This window comes from Salvelinus namaycush, chromosome 30 (assembly GCF_016432855.1).
Source record: "Salvelinus namaycush isolate Seneca chromosome 30, SaNama_1.0, whole genome shotgun sequence".
NCBI lineage: Eukaryota > Metazoa > Chordata > Actinopteri > Salmoniformes > Salmonidae > Salvelinus > Salvelinus namaycush.
In genome coordinates, this window is record NC_052336.1 from 1,574,857 (window position 1) to 1,594,816 (window position 19,960).

General features: G+C 41.7%; 1 protein-coding gene across 12 annotated transcripts in view; it reads right to left on the bottom strand.

Annotated features, from left to right (window-relative positions):
* Positions 1-8,003: 8,003 nt before the first annotated feature.
* The window catches only part of LOC120025339 (liprin-alpha-1-like), a 55,042-nt gene continuing 43,085 nt past the window's right edge, over positions 8,004-19,960 (bottom strand). For 2 of the 12 annotated variants that reach the window (XM_038969869.1, XM_038969868.1), the window contains 10 exons: positions 19,462-19,543; positions 18,642-18,842; positions 17,747-17,809; positions 13,382-13,557; positions 12,957-13,054; positions 10,860-11,035; positions 10,565-10,633; positions 10,187-10,355; positions 9,877-9,944; positions 8,004-9,649 (listed from right to left, as the gene is read on the bottom strand). In XM_038969869.1, coding sequence (XP_038825797.1) covers positions 9,886-9,944; positions 10,187-10,355; positions 10,565-10,633; positions 10,860-11,035; positions 12,957-13,054; positions 13,382-13,557; positions 17,747-17,809; positions 18,642-18,842; positions 19,462-19,543 — 1,093 coding nt within the window. In that variant the 3' untranslated portion in view covers positions 8,004-9,649; positions 9,877-9,885. Of the gene's footprint in view, positions 9,650-9,876; positions 9,945-10,186; positions 10,368-10,564; positions 10,634-10,859; positions 11,036-12,938; positions 13,055-13,381; positions 13,558-17,746; positions 17,810-18,641; positions 18,843-19,461; positions 19,544-19,960 lie in introns of all 12 variants that reach the window. The other 10 variants (XM_038969866.1, XM_038969862.1, XM_038969871.1 and 7 more) reach the window with 8 other exon arrangements.

Here is a 19,960-nt window from a genome sequence, read left to right on the forward strand (position 1 = left end):
GTAATATACAGGTCTGATATACAGGTCTGATATACAGGACTGATATACAGGTGTAATATACAGGTCTGATATACAGGTGTAATATACAGGTCTGATATACAGGTGTAATATACAGGTCTGATTTACAGGTGTAATATACAGGTCTGATATACAGGTGTAATATACAGGTCTGGTATACAGGTGTAATATACAGGTCTGATATACAGGTGTAATATACAGGTCTGATATACAGGTGTAATATACAGGTGTAATATACAGGTCTGATATACAGGTGTAATATACAGGTCTGATATACAGGTGTAATATACAGGTCTGATATACAGGTGTAATATACAGGTGTAATATACAGGTCTGATATACAGGTCTGACATACAGGTCTGATATACAGGTCTTATATACAGGTGTAATATACAGGTCTGATATACAGGTGTAATATACAGGTCTGATATACAGGTGTAATATACAGGTGTAATATACAGGTCTGATATACAGGTGTAATATACAGGTCTGATATACAGGTCTGATATACAGGACTGATATACAGGTGTAATATACAGGTCTGATATACAGGTGTAATATACAGGTCTGATATACAGGTGTAATATACAGGTCTGATTTACAGGTGTAATATACAGGTCTGATATACAGGTGTAATATACAGGTCTGGTATACAGGTGTAATATACAGGTCTGATATACAGGTGTAATATACAGGTCTGATATACAGGTGTAATATACAGGTGTAATATACAGGTCTGATATACAGGTGTAATATACAGGTCTGATATACAGGTGTAATATACAAGTTTGATATAAAGGTGTAATATACAGGTCTGATATACAGGTGTAATATACAGGTTTGATATACAGGTGTAATATACAGGTGTAATATACAGGTGTAATATACAGGTCTGATATACAGGTCTGATATACAGGTGTAATATACAGGTCTGATATACAGGTGTAATATACAGGTGTAATATACAGGTCTGATATACAGGTGTAATATACAGGTGTAATATACAGGTCTGATATACAGGTGTAATATACAGGTCTGATATACAGGTGTAATATACAGGTGTAATATACAGGTCTGATATACAGGTCTGATATACAGGTCAGATATACAGGTGTAATATACAGGTGTAATATACAGGTCTGATATACAGGTGTAATATACAGGTGTAATATACAGGTCTGATATACAGGTGTAATATACAGGTGTAATATACAGGTCTGATATACAGGTCTGATATACAGGTCTGATATACAGGTTTAATATACAGGTCTTATATACAGGTCTGATATACAGGTCTGATATACAAGTCTGATATACAAGTCTGATATACAGGTGTAATATACAGGTGTAATATACAGGTCTGATATACATGTCTGATATACAGGTGTAATATACAGGTCTGATATACAGGTCTGATATACAGGTCTGCTATACAGGTGTAATATACAGGTCTGATATACAGGTCTGATATACAGGTCTGATATACAGGTGTAATATACAGGTGTAATATACAGGTCTGATATACAGGTCTGATATACAGGTCTGATATACAGGTCTGATATACAGGTGTAATATACAGGTCTGATATACAGGTGTAATATACAGGTCTGCTATACAGGTGTAATATACAGGTCTGATATACAGGTCTGATATACAGGTCTGATATACAGGTCTGATATACAGGTCTAATATACAGGTCTGATATACAGGTCTGATATACAGGTCTAATATACAGGTCTGATATACAGGTCTAATATACAGGTCTGATATACAGGTCTAATATACAGGTCTAATATACAGGTCTGATATACAGGTCTGATATACAGGTCAGGTCTAATATACAGGTCTAATATACAGGTCTAATATACAGGTCTAATATACAGGTCTGATATACAGGTGTAATATACAGGTGTAATATACAGGTCTGATATACAGGTGTAATATACAGGTCTGATATACAGGTGTCTGATATACAGGTCTGATATACAGGTCTGATATACAGGTGTAATATACAAGTCTGATATACAGGTCTGATATACAGGTGTAATATACAGGTCTGATATACAGGTCTGATATACAGGTGTAATATACAGGTGTAATATACAGGTCTGATATACAGGTCTGATATACAGGTCTGATATACAGGTGTAAAATACAGGTGTAATATACAGGTCTGATATACAGGTCTGATATACAGGTCTGATATACAGGTGTAATATACAGGTCTGATATACAGGTCTGATATACAGGTCTGATATACAGGTGTAATATACAGGTCTGATATACAGGTCTGATATACAGGTGTAATATACAGGTCTGATATACAGGTGTGATATACAGGTGTAATATACAGGTCTGATATACAGGTCTGATATACAGGTGTAATATACAGGTGTAATATACAGGTGTAATATACAGGTCTGATATACAGGTCTGACATACAGGTCTGATATACAGGTCTGATATACAGGTGTAATATACAGGTCTGATATACAGGTCTAATATACAGGTCTGATATACAGGTGTAATATACAGGTCTGATATACAGGTGTGATATACAGGTGTAATATACAGGTCTGATATACAGGTCTGACATACAGGTCTGATATACAGGTGTAATATACAGGTCTGATATACAGGTGTAATATACAGGTCTGATATACAGGTGTGATATACAGGTCTGATATACAGGTGTGATATACAGGTGTAATATACAGGTCTGATATACAGGTCTGCTATACAGGTGTAATATACAGGTCTGATATACAGGTCTGATATACAGGTCTGATATACAGGTGTAATATACAGGTCTGACATACAGGTCTGATATACAGGTGTAATATACAGGTCTGATATACAGGTGTAATATACAGGTCTGATATACAGGTGTGATATACAGGTGTAATATACAGGTCTGATATACAGGTCTGACATACAGGTCTGATATACAGGTCTGATATACAGGTGTAATATACAGGTCTGATATACAGGTCTAATATACAGGTCTGATATACAGGTGTAATATACAGGTCTGATATACAGGTGTAATATACAGGTCTGATATACAGGTGTAATATACAGGTATAATATACAGGTCTAATATACAGGTCTGATATACAGGTCTAATATACAGGTCTAATATACAGGTCTAATATACAGGTCTAATATACAGGTCTAATATACAGGTCTAATATACAGGTCTAATATACAGGTCAGGTCTAATATACAGGTCTAATATACAGGTCTGATATACAGGTCTAATATACAGGTCTGATATACAGGTCTAATATACAGGTCTGATATACAGGTGTAATATACAGGTCTGATATACAGGTGTAATATACAGGTATGATATACAGGTGTAATATACAGGTCTGATATACAGGTGTAATATACAGGTCTGATATACAGGTGTAATATACAGGTGTAATATACAGGTCTGATATACAGGTGTAATATACAGGTCTGATATACAGGTGTCTGATATACAGGTCTGATATACAGGTCTGATATACAGGTCTGATATACAGGTGTAATATACAAGTCTGATATACAGGTCTGATATACAGGTGTAATATACAGGTCTGATATACAGGTCTGATATACAGGTGTAATATACAGGTGTAATATACAGGTGTAATATACAGGTCTGATATACAGGTCTGATATACAGGTCTGATATACAGGTGTAAAATACAGGTGTAATATACAGGTCTGATATACAGGTGTAATATACAGGTGTAATATACAGGTCTGATATACAGGTGTAATATGCAGGTCTGATATACAGGTCTGATATGCAGGTGTAATATACAGGTCTGATATACTGGTGTAATATACAGGTCTGATATACAGGTCTGATATACAGGTGTAATATACAGGTCTGATATACAGGTCTGATATACAGGTGTAATATACAGGTCTGATATACAGGGGTCTGATATACAGGTCTGATATACAGGTGTAATATACAGGTCTGATATACAGGTGTAATATACAGGTTTGATATACAGGTGTAATATACAGGTGTAATATACAGGTCTGATATACAGGTGTAATATACAGGTCTGATATACAGGTGTAATATACAGGTCTGATATACAGGTCTGATATACAGGTGTAATATACAGGTCTGATATACAGGTCTGATATACAGGTGTAATATACAGGTCTGATATACAGGTGTAATATACAGGTGTAATATATAGGTCTGGTATACAGGTGTAATATACAGGTCTGATATACAGGTCTGATATACAGGTGTAATATACAGGTGTAATATACAGGTCTGATATACATGTGTAATATACAGGTCTGATATACAGGTGTCTGATATACAGGTCTGATATACAGGTCTGATATACAGGTGTAATATACAAGTCTGATATACAGGTCTGATATACAGGTGTAATATACAGGTCTGATATACAGGTCTGATATACAGGTGTAATATACAGGTGTAATGTACAGGTCTGATATACAGGTGTAATATGCAGGTCTGATATACAGGTCTGATATGCAGGTGTAATATACAGGTCTGATATACTGGTGTAATATACAGGTCTGATATACAGGTCTGATATACAGGTGTAATATACAGGTCTGATATACAGGTCTGATATACAGGTGTAATATACAGGTCTGATATACAGGGGTCTGATATACAGGTCTGATATACAGGTGTAATATACAGGTCTGATATACAGGTGTAATATACAGGTTTGATATACAGGTGTAATATACAGGTGTAATATACAGGTGTAATATACAGGTCTGATATACAGGTGTAATATACAGGTCTGATATACAGGTCTGATATACAGGTGTAATATACAGGTCTGATATACAGGTCTGATATACAGGTGTAATATACAGGTCTGATATACAGGTGTAATATACAGGTGTAATATATAGGTCTGGTATACAGGTGTAATATACAGGTCTGATATACAGGTGTAATATACAGGTCTGATATACAGGTGTAATATACAGGTTTGATATACAGGTCTGATATGACCTGAGAATAGGCATAGAGTCAGTGCAGGTAGTCAGTGGTAGAGAGGAAGGGCATTGGTAGTTATCTATTCAACAGTTTTATGCTCTCCAACAGTCTTAGGGGAAAGAAGCTACAATGAACAAAAATATAAACGCTACATGTAAAATGTTTCATGAGCTGAAATAAAAGATCCCAGAAATGTTCCATACCATATGCACAAAAAGCTTACTTCTCTCAAACTTGTTTACATCCATGTTAGTGAGCATTTCTCCTTTGCCAAGATAATCCATCCACCTGACAGGTGTGACCTATCAAGAAGCTGATTAAACAGCATGATCATTACATCATTGTGCTGGGGACAATAAAAGGCCACTCTAAAATGTGCAGTTTTGTCACACAACACAATGCCACAGATGTCTCAAGTTGAGGGAGCGTGCAATTGGCATGCTGACTGCAGGGATGTCCACCAGAGCTATTGGCAGAGAGTTTCACGTTCATTTCTCTTCCATAAACTGCCTCCAAAGTCGTTTTAGAGAATTTGGCAGTACGTCCAACCGGCCTCACATCCGCAGACCACGTGTATGGCGTAGTGTGGGAGAGCGGTTTGCTGATGTCAACATTGTGAACAGTGCCCCATGGTGGCGGTGGGGTTATGGTATGGGCAAGCAGACACTACAAACCACGAACACAATTGCATTTTATCGATTGGCAATTTGAATGTTCAAAAATACTGCGACGAGATCCTGAGGCCCATTTTTATCATTAAAAAAAAGTTATCTGTGAACAACAGATGCATATATGTATTCCCAGTCGTGTGAAATCCATAGATTAGAGCCACATGAATTTATTTAAATTGACAGATTTCCTCATGAGCTGTAAGTCGGTAAAATGGTTGGAATTGTTGCCTGTTGGTCCACGACTCGATGCTCCGGTACCGCCTGCCGTACACGAGCAGATAGAACAGTCCATGGCTCATGTGGCTGGAGTCCTTGGCAGTTTTTCGGGTATAAATGTCTTGGATGGCCGTCTGCACCACCCTCTGTAGGTCCTTGCGGTTGCAGACGAAGTAGTTGCCATACCAGGCGATACAACCAGTCAGGATGCTCTCGACGGTACACCTTTTTTTTTCTTTTCTCAATGGTACACCTGTAAAAGTTCCTGAGGATCTGAGGAATCATGCCAAATCTCTTCAGTCTCCGAAGGGGAAAGAGGCACTGTCACTGTTTTATTGTCATGCAATAAAATGCAAAATAATTACTTAAAAATCATACAATGTGATTTTCTGGATTTTTGTTTTAGATTCCGTCTCTGACAGTTGAAGTGTACCTATGATAAAAATTACAGACCTCTACATGCTTTGTAAGTAGGAAAACCTGCAAAATCGGCAGTGTTTCAAATACTTGTTCTCCCCACTGTATATCTACAATGGCCAAAACATTGTAATGTACATCAGAATTGACTATGAATGAATTCAGGGTTGGTGTTTGATGGGATCTAAAGTAGACTCAGTTTAAAACAATACTTGTCTAAGGATTTTAAAAACAGACAGTAATTGTTTGCTTTACTAACCATTTAGAGAAAGAAGAGGGGGACACCTGTACAACTGAAATGCATTCAACTGAAATGTGTCTTCCGGACAATGATACCGGGTAATTTTTTTTATTGCACAGTTCTTTTATATACATACTGCAACAGATACAAACCTGGACACTGGACACATTTTAAAACGGAACAATAGCTATTCCATGTTAAGTGTTAATATACATTACACTGTATCTTGAAAATCAAATTACATTTGAATAATAAATAAAGACCAGTCACACGAGAACAGGCTCGTTATTTGTGAAATCATGTCAACTTGTCTTTTACAATTGAAGCACCATGCAATGGCTCAGACATTCTTCCTGCTAGGTTTGGAACAGAACTGAAGGTGTCATGAATTGTTCAGTAGGAAGGTTAAGCCCAAACAATAACTACAGGTGTCAAACTGGTACAAAGAACTGAAGGTGTGATGAATTGTTCAGTAGGAAGGTTAAGCCCAAACAATAACTACAGGTGTCAAACTGGTACAAAGAACTGAAGGTGTGATGAATTGTTCAGTAGGAAGGTTAAGCCCAAACAATAACTACAGGTGTCAAACTGGTACAAAGAACTGAAGGTGTCATGAATTGTTCAGTAGGAAGGTTAAGCCCAAACAATAACTACAGGTGTCAAACTGGTACAAAGAACTGAAGGTGTCATGAATTGTTCAGTAGGAAGGTTAAGCCCAAACAATAACTACAGGTGTCAAACTGGTACAAAGAACTGAAGAGGAAAAATGATTTTATTTTCCACCATGAAACAATGCAGTTGTTTAATAGAGCAATTCACTTGAAACACTGTGGATGAAGCTAAATGACTATTTTAAGCTGTACTGAACAAAAGTTATTACCACATAACTTGCCACTAGATGTACTTTTTAACCGCAGAAAGAGATCTTGATGACAGCTCATTGCAGTTATAAATGATCATCGGTCATTCGTTACTTTCATGTTCACTGGGAAATTCACGAGGGCTTTGAGAAGCGGGCTGCAAACATATGGCTCAAAAATCTACATTTCCTTGACAAATATAATTTCCCCCCAAAAAGTTGACAATGCTGAATCCAAAGCATTGCAAGCGCCAGCTGAGCAACCAGGGTTGTAAAATCCCAGTAACTTTCCTCAAATTCCCAGAAATAAACAAGAAATCCAGAATCCTCCAACCATGATTTCTGGAAAACATGGTACATTTAAGGAAAGTTACCAGAATATTTCAACCCTGTGAGCCACAAATGACAATGTTTCTGTATTCTCTTCCTCTTCGTGTGTAATCAAAGTTAGCATTCCCCTCGTCAGGACATACAGTGGTGTACAACTACAAGCCCCAACCGAGTCACTGGAAGATGTTTCTAGTCTTAACACCTGCTTTTTAACATGACTGTAAAGGCAAGAGATGCATTAAAAACACAAAGACTTAAGCTTTTTATTGGCAGTGGAAAATAAGTTTCAGTATTTTATTGAAAGTAATCCATAAATAATACTGTGATAAAATAGTTAAGTACTCAGACTGTACATCATTTTGTTACCAGAGCAGGAGAATACAAATAGGGAAAACTGGAGATTAAAAAAAATATAATAATCAGCATTTGCATTGTGCATTATAAAATGACTAAATCACAAAGGGAATAACACAACTAATGTAGGGTGGAAAGGAAGTCTTCGCTTCCGTGACATTATCTGTCTTGAAAAAGTATTGCCACAGCAACCTGTGTTAAAACACTCAGAAACAGCTTTAAAAAATGGCAACTTCTAAAAATCAAATGGAGAAAGCAACAAACACGACGGGGGTGACGAATAAATAAGACAGCCAGCGAAAGGAGGTCAGAAAAACCCCCATCAGGCTTGATTAGAAGTCTCCGTAGTATAAAGTGTTGGTTAAAGGGTTTGTGGGTGGATCGCTCCGCCTCGGGTGAGTAGCTAGTCGCTGGGATCAGTTTAGGCCACAGTGGACTTGGTCCGTCGATAGTAGAGCCGCCACGCTTTCGGCTCAGGTACACGCGAGTTGATCTTCACACGCGTCTGGCTCACGTTAGCGCGCTCCAGGGGAAGGCAGGGAAAAGAGAGGGATGAGGAGAAGGAGGGAAAGAGGAATGGAGAGTTTGGGCATGCGAGGTTGACTGGAGAATTGGAGATCCTACACAGTGGAACGGTCTCTTACCAAGCGATGCATCTGAAAACAGCCCTGGTCTTCACTACTGTTTATGGCTTTTGTTTCAGTCTTTCTACAGGTTTGGTTTCACAGGAAAGAACAAAGAGAAAGAGAGTTGTTTCACGTGTCACCTGTCGTCACAGTTACCTAGGGCCTTGTGGCTACGGTCCGCCCGGTGCTTAGCGACCACAGCGTTGTAGCAGTTTGTGAAACAATGTCAGTCAGAACTCCAGCAATATTTCTGATATTCACATATCCTCATTGTCCTAAAAGAGCTGCATTTACAAATAATCACCATGGATACGCTTGAAGATAACAAGAGGCTGGGGGAGAAGGGAAATGGGGTCCAATTCAGTTAGAAAGTCACTTCTTAAAGTCACTTGATCATCAGTTCAATGATTAAAAACAACAGAGGACAGAGAAATAAAAACATACATCTTGTCAATACAAGATCAGGAATATATATATATATATATATATATATAAAATGATTAGATAATGTCTGTCGATATAAATATACAAACTCCAGACCGTGTAAAAACATTCAGTTACATCTGAGAGTTAACCGTGATAAGGACACCGTTGGAACAGTTTTAGAAAAGAGGGATATTTCCATTTAGGTGGGAGAGAGGGCTGAAGTAACAGATAGATACATAACAAACCTAAAACCATTGAAATGTCCCACCAGCTTGCTAACATAAATAGAACAATAAAGATTGATACATCTAGGACATGGGCCCTCTAGTACTGAGATTGGTGACGTGGTTGCTAGTTATTTTATCTCTGCGATAACAATAAAACTCTGTGCGAAGTGTCCTTGCAGGGTCAGCAGCTGCTCCTGATGGGGGGAAACTCACACCCCTCATCCTCCAACCAGCAGTCACCTATAGAAATAATGAGGATCAACTAAGAGAAGAGGAGAGAGAGACAGAGAGGTAGAGAGAGAGGTCGAGAGAGGCAGACAGAAAGAGAGAGAGACAGAGAAGCAGCAGATGAAGATGACAGAATAGAGGAGGAGAGAAAGAGGAGAGGAGGAGCGTAGACATGCGTTAATATAGCCAAGAAAGCAGAGGCACAAGAAGCTGCTTGAACAGAAGAGATCCACTGTGAAGTGTGTGTGTGTGTCAACTTACTGTGTGGTGTTAGCAGGAGTATGTCCTGACTGTGGCAGTGTCCAGCCTCTGTATTGCAGACTGACTCCCTGCATCCCCACAGCAAAACCACATGCAGAAACATGCTGTTAGTCACTCACAATCTCCAGCATAACACACCCACACACACTAAAGCAGGGAAAACACTCAACCATTGTTGAAAGCATATTGTGTAAGGTCTCCTTAACTTCTCCCGTAACAAGACAGAGATAAAGCCGCAGCAATGCCATGCCTAATAACACACAGACCACTATGAGCCCTCATTCCCCATGGACCCAACCCCTTGTCCTACCGTCCATGGGGCTCCTTTTTGGCTGCATGGAGGGGGACGCTGCGTTGCTATTGGTCAGTCTGAAGTTGGCGGGCAGGGTGTCGGCTGAGCCCGGGGACGTCCCCCGTGCGTCTTTGGGCCGGAACTTCTTCCTCCAGGAGGGGGCGCGCCGGAAGTTGTTATCATCCTCCTGGAAGAGATTCAGAGAGACGAGGAAGCAGGAAGGAGATAAGGATGTGGATATACATGGAGGAGTGCTTTAGAAAGTGTGTGTGAGTGTGAACGCTTTAGAAAGTGTGTGTGAGTGTGAACGCTTTAGAAAGTGTGTGTGTGAGTGTGTGTGTGAGTGAGTGAGCTTTAGAAAGTGTGTGTGTGGTCCATCATATGTGTGTGTCTCACCTCATCCAGTCTCCTCTCTGTACCGATGGCCAGTAGACTGTTGTACTCACTCTCCAGAGCTGCTCTCGCCTGCAACACAGGAAGGAGGGAGAGACAGACAGTAGACGAATGAGTGTGTCTCCTCTCTCTTCAGAGCGGAGGCGACAAGAGCTGACTTCTCAGCTGGGAGCGCTGTTTGACTGCCAGGGTGGTTCACAGCCACCCACCAATGCTGGTAGTGTGTGTGTGTGTGTGTGTGTGTGTGTGTGTGTGTGTGTGTGTGTGTGTGTGTGTGTGTGTGTGTGTGTGTGTGTACCTGTGTGTTCTGGGTGGGGATCTGCAGCAGCAGGGCCAGGGCGTTGTGGTCGAAGGTTTCATCCAGGGCCAGCAGGGCTCCGTGCACGCCGCTCTCCAGCAGGTTGTTACTGTACTCCTTCAGCCCCATGGCCTGTACCCAGCTGATCACACGCTCGTTGCTCCACACCAGCACGTCTGCTCAGGGTACACAAATGGTAACCAGTTGGTACAGAAACGTTTAGAGAATGATCAGGGTACACAACTGGTAACCAGTTGGTACAAAAACGTTTAGAGAATGATCAGGGAACACAAATGGTAACCAGTTGGTACAGAAACGTTCGGGGAATGATCAGGGAACACAAATGGTAACCAGTTGGTACAGAAACGTTTAGAGAATGATCAGGGTACACAAATGGTAACCAGTTGGTACAGAAACGTTTGGAGAATGATCAGGGAACACAAATGGTAACCAGTTGGTACAGAAACGTTCGGGGAATGATCAGGGAACACAAATGGTAACCAGTTGGTACAGAAACGTTTGGAGAATGATCAGGGAACACAAATGGTAACCAGTTGGTACAAAAACGTTTAGAGAATGATCAGGGTACACACATGGTAACCAGTTGGTACAGAAACGTTTGGAGAATGATCAGGGAACACAAATGGTAACCAGTTGGTACAGAAACGTTCGGGGAATGATCAGGGAACACAAATGGTAACCAGTTGGTACAGAAACGTTTGGAGAATGATCAGGGAACACAAATGGTAACCAGTTGGTACAAAAACGTTTAGAGAATGATCAGGGTACACACATGGTAACCAGTTGGTACAGAAACGTTTGGAGAATGATCAGGGAACACAAATGGTAACCAGTTGGTACAGAAACGTTTGGAGAATGATCAGGGTACACACATGGTAACCAGTTGGTACAGAAACGTTCGGGGAATGATCAGGGAACACAAATGGTAACCAGTTGGTACAGAAACGTTTGGAGAATGATCAGGGAACACAAATGGTAACCAGTTGGTACAGAAACGTTTGGAGAATGATCAGGGAACACATCCAAAGAGACAGTCAAAATAATTCCTCTGTGAAAAATAAAATCAGGAAGGACTGAAATGAAGTTGACATTTTGTTAGCCTGCCCCCTCCCTGCCCCCCAGTGTAGTAGAGCTGGGAATTATTCCTCTATGTATTAGAAAAACGTTGATATGATCAGGAAATAAATCCGGAGGAAATTGAGTTATTGAGTTATTATCTTAGCGTTGTTGACACTTCAGATTCTCCCATAGCGTTATTATCTTAGCGTTGTTGACACTTCAGATTCTCCCATAGCGTTATTATCTTAGCGTTGTTGACACTTCAGATTCTCCCATAGTGTTATTAGCTTAGCGTTGTTGACACTTCAGATTCTCCCATAGCGTTATTAGCTTAGCGTTGTTGACACTTCAGATTCTCCCATAGTGTTATTAGCTTAGCGTTGTTGACACTTCAGATTCTCCCATAGTGTTATTAGCTTAGCTGACACCAGATTCTCCCATAGCGTTATTAGCTTAGCGTTGCTGACACCAGATTCTCCCATAGCGTTATTAGCTTAGCGTTGCTGACACTTCAGATTCTCCCATAGCATTATTAGCTTAGCGTTGCTGACACTTCAGATTCTCCCATTGTGTTATTAGCTTAGCGTTGTTGACACTTCAGATTCTCCCATTGTGTTATTAGCTTAGCGTAGCTGACATTTCAGATTCTCCCATAGCATTATTAGCTTAGCGTTGCTGACACTTCAGATTCTCCCATTGTGTTATTAGCTTAGCGTTGCTGACACTTCAGATTCTCCCATAGCATTATTAGCTTAGCGTTGCTGACACTTCAGATTCTCCCATTGTGTTATTAGCTTAGCGTAGCTGACATTTCAGATTCTCCCATAGCGTTATTAGCTTAGCGTTGCTGACACTTCAGATTCTCCCATAGCGTTATTAGCATAGCGTAGCTGACACTTCAGATTCTCCCATAGCGTTATTATCTTAGCTAACTAAATGATGAGTGAATCTGAACAGTGTGGTCATTTCTCCCTTCGGTTGACTGTCATTTTCTCTCACCGTTATCCCAGCTGTTACCTTGCAGCTCCAGCTGGGTCTCGTCACGCCTTCTCTCCAGCTCCTTCCTGTCGTAGTTCAGTCTCCTCAGACACATCACCCCACACTGGAAACTGTTCCTGTTACACAGACACATTGACTGGTTAAACATTTAGACAGAAACAAAATGAACGTCCCTAGTTGTCCATGGCACCATTTTGGCCCTTAATAGTGGAAACTGTCCACCATTTATTTCGGCCCTTACCTATAGAAACTGTAAACCATTTTGGTTCCTAATACCTGTGGAAACGGTCCACCATTTTGAGCTTTTTACCTGTGGAAGCTGTCCACCATTTTCAGCCTTTTACCTGTGGAAGCTGTCCACCATTTTGCCTTTTTAGCTGTGGAAACTGTCCACCATTGAGCTTTTTACCTGTGGAAACTGTCCACCATTTTAAGGCTTTTACCTGTGGAAACTGTCCACCATTTTAAGTTGTCCCCTCATGTCCTTTTTAGTGAGGTGGTCCAGCATGCGTGCATCTACCAGGGACTCCATAAAGTAGGACCGGTACTGGGGCAGACCCAGGCTGGGCAGCCACTCGTTACCAATCCACTCATGGTTCATGTCTCCATACGCCAGCGTCTGTGGAGGGAGGGACAGGGGCTAGGTCAGACTGTGTTTGGAGTCTATAGAAGAGTCAAAAGTTAGTGGGGGATGGCTACCATCGCTATGAAAGGCCATCAGGCCATTACAACAAGAAAAAGGCTAGGTGGGAAAGTGATGGAAATCACCACATTAAAATGTTGAGTGCATGTGTCTGTACGTTCATGTTTGTGTGCAAGTTACAGCAGGTTTAAGAGCAGCTACAACCACAGATCAGAACTAGGGCCAATGAGAGAACTAAACTGATTGGTGTTCTGATTGGAGGGAGGTCAGAGAACTAAACTGATGTGTTCTGATAGGTGGGATGTCAGAACTAGAATGATTGGTGTTTTGATAGGTGCGATGTCAGAACTAGATTGATTGGTGTTCTGATTGGTAGGAGGTCAGAGAACTCAACTGATCTATGCTCTGATAGGTGGGAGGTCAAAGAACTAAACTGATTTGTGTTTTGATAGGAAGTATCCCAACTGTAAACAACTTCTAAACAGCAGAGGCTTCTAATAAATCTCTCCTGTCCTGACTGGCTTCTAAACAGTCAATGTCTGTCTGCCACCACAAGAGTTTGATGGAGAAGCCATATCACTATGTGTATAAGTACTTTATTTTAGCTGCAACATCCTCCGTCTCCGATACCTCCAGATTTGCATTTAGGTTAAATGTGCATCTGACTAAAGTAACGGAGACCAAGAGCCATACTGTTATCAGAGCATCCGTGCAAGGAAACAAAACAAACATCTGTCCAACTGAAACCATTTAGAAATAGTCAAACTGAAACAAACATCTGTCCTACTGAAACCATTTAGAAATAGTCCAACTGAAACAACCATCTGTCCAACTGAAACCATTTAGAAATTGTCCAACTGAAACAACCATCTGTCCTACTGAAACCATTTAGAAATAGTCCAACTGAAACAACCATCTGTCCAACTGAAACCATTTAGAAATAGTCCAACTGAAACAAACATCTGTCCTACTGAAACCATTTAGAAATAGTCCAACTGAAACAAACATCTGTCCAACTGAAACCATTTAGAAATAGTCCTACTGAAACAACCATCTGTCCAACTGAAACCATTTAGAAATAGTCAAACTGAAACAAACATCTGTCCAACTGAAACCATTTAGAAATAGTCCAACTGAAACAACCATCTGTCCTACTGAAACCATTTAGAAATAGTCCAACTGAAACAAACATCTGTCAAACTGAAACCATTTAGAAATAGTCCAACTGAAACAAACATCTGTCCAACTGAAACCATTTAGAAATAGTCCAACTGAAACCATTTAGAAATAGTCCAACTGAAACAAACATCTGTCAAACTGAAACCATTTAGAAATAGTCCAACTGAAACAAACATCTGTCCAACAAACCATTTAGAAATAGTCCAACTGAAACCATTTAGAAATAGTCCAACTGAAACAAACATCTGTCCTACTGAAACCATTTAGAAATAGTCCAACTGAAACAAACATCTGTCCAACTGAAACCATTTAGAAATAGTCCAACTGAAACCATTTAGAAATAGTCCAACTGAAACAAACATCTGTCAAACTGAAACCATTTAGAAATAGTCCAACTGAAACAAACATCTGTCCAACAAACCATTTAGAAATAGTCCAACTGAAACCATTTAGAAATAGTCCAACTGAAACAAACATCTGTCCTACTGAAACCATTTAGAAATAGTCCAACTGAAACAAACATCTGTCCAACTGAAACCATTTAGAAATAGTCCAACTGAAACCATTTAGAAATAGTCCAACTGAAACAACCATCTGTCCTACTGAAACCATTTAGAAATAGTCCAACTGAAACAAACATCTGTCCAACTGAAACCATTTAGAAATAGTCCAACTGAAACAACCATCTGTCCAACTGAAACCATTTAGAAATAGTCCAACTGAAACCATTTAGAAATAGTCCAACTGAAACAAACATCTGTCCAACTGAAACCATTTAGAAATAGTCCAACTGAAACAAACATCTGTCCAACTGAAACCATTTAGAAATAGTCCAACAACCATCTGTCCAACGTAAGAGCTAAACTGTCCAACTGAAATAAGGTGACATGTCCTCGTCGTCTACCACAGCCAGAGAAAAGAGACAGACAGGGGTGTGCAAACCTGGGCCCAGCTGCCCTCGTCATCCTCCTGTTGTTAGCATGGTTAGCATGGTGAGAGAAGAGAAGCAGGTTAGAGTTAGTGACTGTGGCAGTGCTGGGTTCGGCAGCTCAACATCAACATGCTACTTAACCAGTGTTAATGTTAAGACAACTCAACTAGAAACTGGACATGCAACCAACAGCTCATGCTTTAGGCTACATTAGCATCCTGTTCTCAATGAACCTGGGATTGATCTAGAATTCATTTTAATATCTAATACCGCTATTTGACCTGTTGAAGCATCCATTGTACCACATGTATTTGTAAATCCCAGGTTGAAACAGGACTGTAAATATAGCATTGAGCAAAAGTGTTTAAATGAAATACAGTTTTATAACTTGACGTACAGTGGCTTGCGAAAATATTCACCCCTTTGGCATTTTTCCTACTTTGTTGCCTTACAACCTGGAATTAAAATTGATTTTTTGGGGGTTTATATCATTTGATTTACATAACATGCACTTTGAAGATGCAAAATATTTTTTCTTGTGAAACAAACAAGAAAATAAGACAAAAAAAAAACTGAAAACTTGAGCGTGCATAACTATTCACCACCCCAAAGTCAACACTTTGTAGAGCCATCTTTTGCAGCAATTACAGCTGCAAGTCTCATGGGGTATGTCTCTATAAGCTTGGCACATCTAGCCACTGGGATTTTTGCCCATTGTTCAAGGCAAAACTGCTTCAGCTCCTTCAAGTTGGATGGGTTCCGCTGGTGTACAGCAATCTTTAAGTCATACAGATTCTCAATTGGATTGAGGTCTGGGCTTTGACTAGGCCATTCCAAGACATTTAAATGTTTCCCCTTAAACCACTTGAGTGTTGCTTTAGCAGTATGCTTAGGGTCATTGTCCTGCTGGAAGGTGAACCTCTGTTCCAGTCTGAAATCTCTGGAAGACAAACAGGTTTCCCTCAAGAATTTCCCTGTATTTAGCGCCATCAATCATTCCTTCTATTCTGACCAGTTTCCCAGTCCCTGCTGATGAAAAACATCCCCACAGCATGCTGCCACCACCATGCTTCACTGTGGGGATGGTGCTCTCGGGGTGATGAGGTGTAGGGTTTGCGCCAGACAGCATTTTCCTTTATGGCCAAAAGGCTCAATTTTTGTCTCATCTGACCAGAGTACCTTCTTCCATATGTTTTGGGAGTCTCCCACTTTTGGCGAACACCAAACATGTTTGCTTATTTTATTCTTTAAGCAATAGCTTTTTTCTGGCCACTCCTCCGTAAAGCCCAGCTCTGTGCAGTGTACGGCTTAAAGTGGTGCTATGGACAGCTACTCCAATCTCCGCTGTGGAGCTTTGCAGCTCCTTCAGGGTTATCTTTGGTCTCTTTGTTGCCTCTCTGATTAATGCCCTCCTTGCCTGGCCTGTGAGTTTTAGTGGGCGGCCCTCTCTTGGCAGGTTTGTTGTGGTGCCATATCCTTTCCATTTGTTAATAATGGATTTAATGGTGCTCCGTGGGATGTTCAAAGTTTCTGATATTTTTTTATAGCCCAACCCTGATCTGTACTTCTCCACAACTTTGTCCCTGACCTGTTTGGAGAGCTCCTTGCACCACTTTTCCGTTTAATTAAACATAAAAAAATTGAAACATGTTATTTTTTTCATTTCACTTCACCAATTTGGACTATTTTGTTTATATCCATTACATGAAAGCCAAATAAAAATCTATTTAAATTACAGGTTGTAATGCAACAAAATTGGAAAAACGCCAAGGGGGATGAATACTTTTGCAAGGCACTGTACATTAAAGACAAGACAAATCTAATGTTAACCAGTCATTTCTGTTCAAAATCTAAGTATGTGCTGAACTTAGCCTTCAACCAAACTGACAGACACACAAAAAACACACGTACTGACACCAAAAGCCCAAACCAAGATACAGACATGGACAAACAGGGCCGTGAGAAAAGTAGACACAGGGAGTAACACCCAACTACCAACCAGATCACTACCAGTCGCCTGCGCCAGTGACTGCCCAATGGCTTGGGGAGACTAACCGTGGAGGGCGTGGCCGCAAGGCACTCCAACTCTTCGTGTGTGACCCACACGTTCCCCGTGGACTGATCATGTGACAACCCCAAGAGTCACCAGTGATGCAAGCGTGTGAGAGGAAAAGGAGGAGGGAGAGGAGAGGGAGGATGAAGAGAGGGAGGAGAAGGGAGAGGAGAGGGTGTGAGGATTTGTTTATATTAAGAACAGAGGGAGGAGGAGAGTGAAGAGAGGGAGGAGAAGGGAGAGGAAAGGGAGGAGAAGGGAGAGGAGAGGGAGGAGGAGAGTGAAGAGAGGGAGGAGAGGGTGTGAGGATTTGTTTATATTAAGAACAGAGGGAGGAGGAGGGAGAGGAGAGGAGTGAAGAGAGGGAGGAGGGAGAGGAGAGGGAGGAGGAGAGTGAAGAGAGAGAGGAGAGTGAAGAGAGGGTGTGAGGAAATGTTTATTTTAAGAACAGAGGGAGGAGGAGGGAGAGGAGAGGGAGGAGGGAAAATAAGAAGACCAAACAGCATTGTTATTATCACATGATTCAGAGAGAGAGAGAGAGAGACAGAGAGACAGAGACAGAGAGACAGAGAGAGAGAGAGACAGAGAGAGAGAGAGAGAGAGAGAGAGGCCCCAATCAGGGCAGTCTTTGTGAGTGAGTGATGCTCCGTGAACTCTGATTGGTGGAAAGGTTACAGTGAGAAACACTATTAGCTGGTTAGAGGAGTGACAGTAGCATGCTCCAATCAGGTGGTGAAGAGAGGAAGAAGAGGGCAGGGTCCTCCAGGGTCCACGGCTGCATTGGACTTCTTTGGACGGTCTTCATTTTGGAGCTACCAGTATCTTTGGTGTGTGTGTGTACGCGTCACGTGTGTTTGTGTGTGTTGTCGTGTGTGTGTGTGTGAGTCTCTCTCTTACGGTTCTGGAGGTCGGGGGGGCAGAGGGGGAGGTGAGAGACATGATCTCCTGGATGGCCAGTCTCAGTTTGAGGCGGTGGAGGGGGTTACTGATGCCAATCTCCCTCTGGATCTCTGTGTCCGACAGGGCAGACATGATGGCACCGCTCTTCACATTGGCACGACACGCCGCCACGTACCAGGCTGGCATACCCACCCACAGCTACAGAGGAGGCAGAGGAGGACAGAGAGGGAACAGAGATGGCAGAGAGAGGACAGAGAGGGAACAGAGGTGGCAGAGAGAGGACAGAGAGGGAACAGAGGTGGCAGAGAGAGGACAGAGAGGGAACAGAGGTGGCAGAGAGAGGACAGAGATGGGACAGAGGTGGCAGAGGACGGCAGGGGAGGGGACAGAGGTGGCAGAGGACGGCAGGGGAGGGGACAGAGGATGGCAGGGGAGGGGACAGAGGATGGCAGGGGAGGGGACAGAGGATGGCAGGGGAGGGGACAGAGGACGGCAGGGGAGGGGACAGAGGATGGCAGGGGAGGGGACAGAGGATGGCAGGGGAGGGGACAGAGGATGGCAGGGGAGGGGACAGAGGATGGCAGGGGAGGGGACAGAGGATGGCAGGGGAGGGGACAGAGGATGGCAGGGGAGGGGACAGAAGATAGCAGGGGAGGGGACAGAGGAGGGGAGGGGACAGAGGTGGCAGGGGAGGGCAGAGAGGGGACAGGAGAAAGAGGACAGGATTGGGTTATTTTTGTGTTTTGAATGTGTGTGCACATGATTGTTTTTGTTGTGTGTGTGTGTGTACATATGAGAGTGTGTGAGGGTGTCTCACCTCCAGCCAGACCACTACAGTAGGGCCATCCCACTGGGCGAAGGGAAGACTCTGCCTGCGAGCCTCCTCCAGCAACTCATGCCTAAAACAACACACATGGTTAGAGAGAGACACACACACACAGAGAGCCCGTTTCACCATATACACACACACCCCAAACAGCACACCATGAAAACACAGTACCTCACACACACACTGTTGTATACATGCCGAGGTAAAACAGAGAGAAAGCTGAGGATTTTAACCCTGCGGCAGGTCAGACCTAGAGAGAGCGAGGGAGAGGGAGAGAGAAAGAGCAACCCCAGATAATTTCCAGAACATTCTGGCCAGGTAAACAGGTCAGAAGTTTAAAGGCTGGTGACCACTTCAAAGCTTGGCAGGAGTCCCATTTAAATGAAGACATTTGGTGGAAGACTCCTGTTCCTTGAGTCAAGAAGGAGACCACCTTTATGCCAAGCCACTGTTACATAACCAGTATCTTTGTGGCCAACAGACTAAG